This window comes from Olea europaea, unplaced genomic scaffold, assembly GCF_002742605.1.
Source record: "Olea europaea var. sylvestris unplaced genomic scaffold, O_europaea_v1 scaffold1416, whole genome shotgun sequence".
NCBI classification, from domain to species: Eukaryota; Viridiplantae; Streptophyta; class Magnoliopsida; order Lamiales; family Oleaceae; genus Olea; species Olea europaea.
This window is the reverse complement of record NW_019231691.1, coordinates 25,825-28,056: the sequence shown is the minus strand read 5'-3', so window position 1 is coordinate 28,056 and position 2,232 is coordinate 25,825. Positions and strand designations below refer to the sequence as shown.

At 33.5% G+C, this 2,232-nt stretch overlaps 1 protein-coding gene across 3 annotated transcripts in view; it reads left to right on the top strand.

The window, feature by feature from the left end:
* The window catches only part of LOC111375806 (LEC14B protein-like), a 5,703-nt gene extending 3,647 nt beyond the window's left edge, over window positions 1–2,056 (top strand). For all 3 annotated transcript variants that reach the window (XM_022998705.1, XM_022998704.1, XM_022998706.1), the window contains exons 7-9: window positions 498–673; window positions 941–1,099; window positions 1,930–2,056. In XM_022998705.1, the coding sequence (XP_022854473.1) occupies window positions 498–673; window positions 941–1,099; window positions 1,930–2,041 (447 nt within the window). In that variant the 3' untranslated portion in view covers window positions 2,042–2,056. The remainder of the gene's footprint in view (window positions 1–497; window positions 674–940; window positions 1,100–1,929) is intronic.
* Window positions 2,057–2,232: the final 176 nt, after the last annotated feature.

Here is a 2,232-nt window from a genome sequence, read left to right as displayed (position 1 = left end):
AAAAAAAAAAAAAAAAAATTCATTTTTTTTGTTTTGAGAAACTAACAAAAAGAACGCATTTTCAACAATTTTAAAACAAACACTCAAAACACAAAACTCAAAATAAATTCAAAATTCAAAACACAAAACTGAAACACAAAGAGAACACCCCCTTAGTGTTTTTAATATAATTCTTAATTACAAGTGGATATGCAATATTTCTTGCAAGTGTAATTTATTTTCATTTTATATATAGATCAGAAGGACATATTAATATATTATCTACAATCTAGAATAAATCCCATTTTTTTTTCTTTTTTTCCCTTTCTCTTTTCTGTTTTCTAATAGTAGACTTTGACCATTTACTATCTATAATTTGATTGACTAATCCTTTATATTGGAATGGGTGATGGGTCAAATGGTTTGGCGATTCCTCGTGAGGGGACAAGTGGAGACTGGAGAGAATTGCTGTTTACATATTGTTGCCAATCATAACTCTGATGTATTGGTTCCTTTAGGTATGGGACAGACGTTGCTTTGATACAAGGGAGAAGCCTGCTGGAGTCCTAATTGGACATCTAGAAGGCATTACTTTCATCGACACTCGTGGAGATGGCCGTTATTTTATCTCAAATGGAAAAGATCAAGCCATTAAACTTTGGGACATCCGGAAAATGTCATCCAATGTCGAATAGTAAGTGTCTTTTGAATGTTTCTTCTTTAAAAGAAATGGCAAAAGGTTACAGCAAGCGTAATGCTTGAAAATATTTTCCCAATTGATCCTGCTGTTAGATGAATGTTGTCTTGTATTTTCAGCTAGAATTTTATGTCTGGCCTTTCCCGATAGCTGACCCGCTAGTAGTTTTGCATTATTTTTGGAGATGGATGGGGGTGGCAAATCAATTTTAGTTTCAGTTTGCTTAATCTTAATACTTACGTTGAGTTGTTTTCCTTGATGTAGCTCTCCAGTTCGTAGATATGCTGAGTGGGATTACAGATGGATGTCATATCCAGGGAAAGTAAGAGATATGAGACATCCAGATGATATATCAGTAGCTACATATAAAGGCCATACGGTCTTGCGCACTCTCATTCGCTGTCATTTCTCCCCAGGAAACAGGTAACTTATCATTTTTACTAGCTCACAGTTAATGTGCTTATCTAATTATCTTGTATACATGTTGTTTACTTGTGTTTCCATCAAGTGAGTTTTAGTGCTGCTACTGAAATGTTAACTCTACTTATAGTTGAAAAGTTGGAATACAATTATCACCTACTTTTGTGCAATATATAGGATACCCTGTGGTCAGTGGGTAAAAGTAGTGAAATGGTCTGTACTGTTAACATCCTGTCAATAGATATACCTATATAATTTGCAGGAGCAATATCTGATTACTCACAATTTTCTTACCTGATGGCTAACATTTAAGCATCTCCACTTTTGTCAAATCCTTCTAAATTCGAAGCTAAGATCTTGATTTGAAGGAATAATGTTGTCAACCTGGCTTATGATTATGGAAGATACGTGCCCAACAGACCACACTAGAAGAGAGATGTATAGACCAACATCAACATGATTTCATTTGGTTGAGAAGGACTTGATCTCATTGAATGTTTTGGCAGATGTAGCAATGGGTTGGACAGACATGAACCGATATGGTGGTGAAGGATTTAATTTCATTGCCTAAACCTAATACAGAACTACCATTTTTTGGCTGTCTGGTTTCATTTGCTGGTTTGGGCCGTTGAATGGTCTATACATATCAATAGGCAAGTTAGTTAGATGTTGAATTGTTTGCTGAAAAACTGCCATGGAACTGCCTTTTCTGGTGTTCCTGGTTGTATGATTTTAGAAGCTTATTTTGATTATCTAGGGATTTGCTTCCAACTTCCTACACGCTGTGCTTTCAAATATTGACTTCATATTTCAATCTCTGCATTGACTTGCAGCACGGCGCAGAAGTATATATACACTGGATCTGCCGACTCTTGTGTTTATATTTATGACCTGGTATGTATTCAGATTACTTTGTGTTTAGTCCAGGATGAGTGCTTTGGTTAACAAATATAATTGAAATTTGTAATTGAGGATGCTTTGTAAGTCTATTCAAAGACGAAATCAGACCTCTTCAAGAAACTTGCTAAAAAAAAAAAAAAAAAAAAAAAAAAAAAAAAAAAAAAAAAAAAAAAAAAAAAAAAAAAAAAAAAAAAAAAAAAAAAAAAAAAAAAAAAAAAAAAAAAAAAAAAAAAATT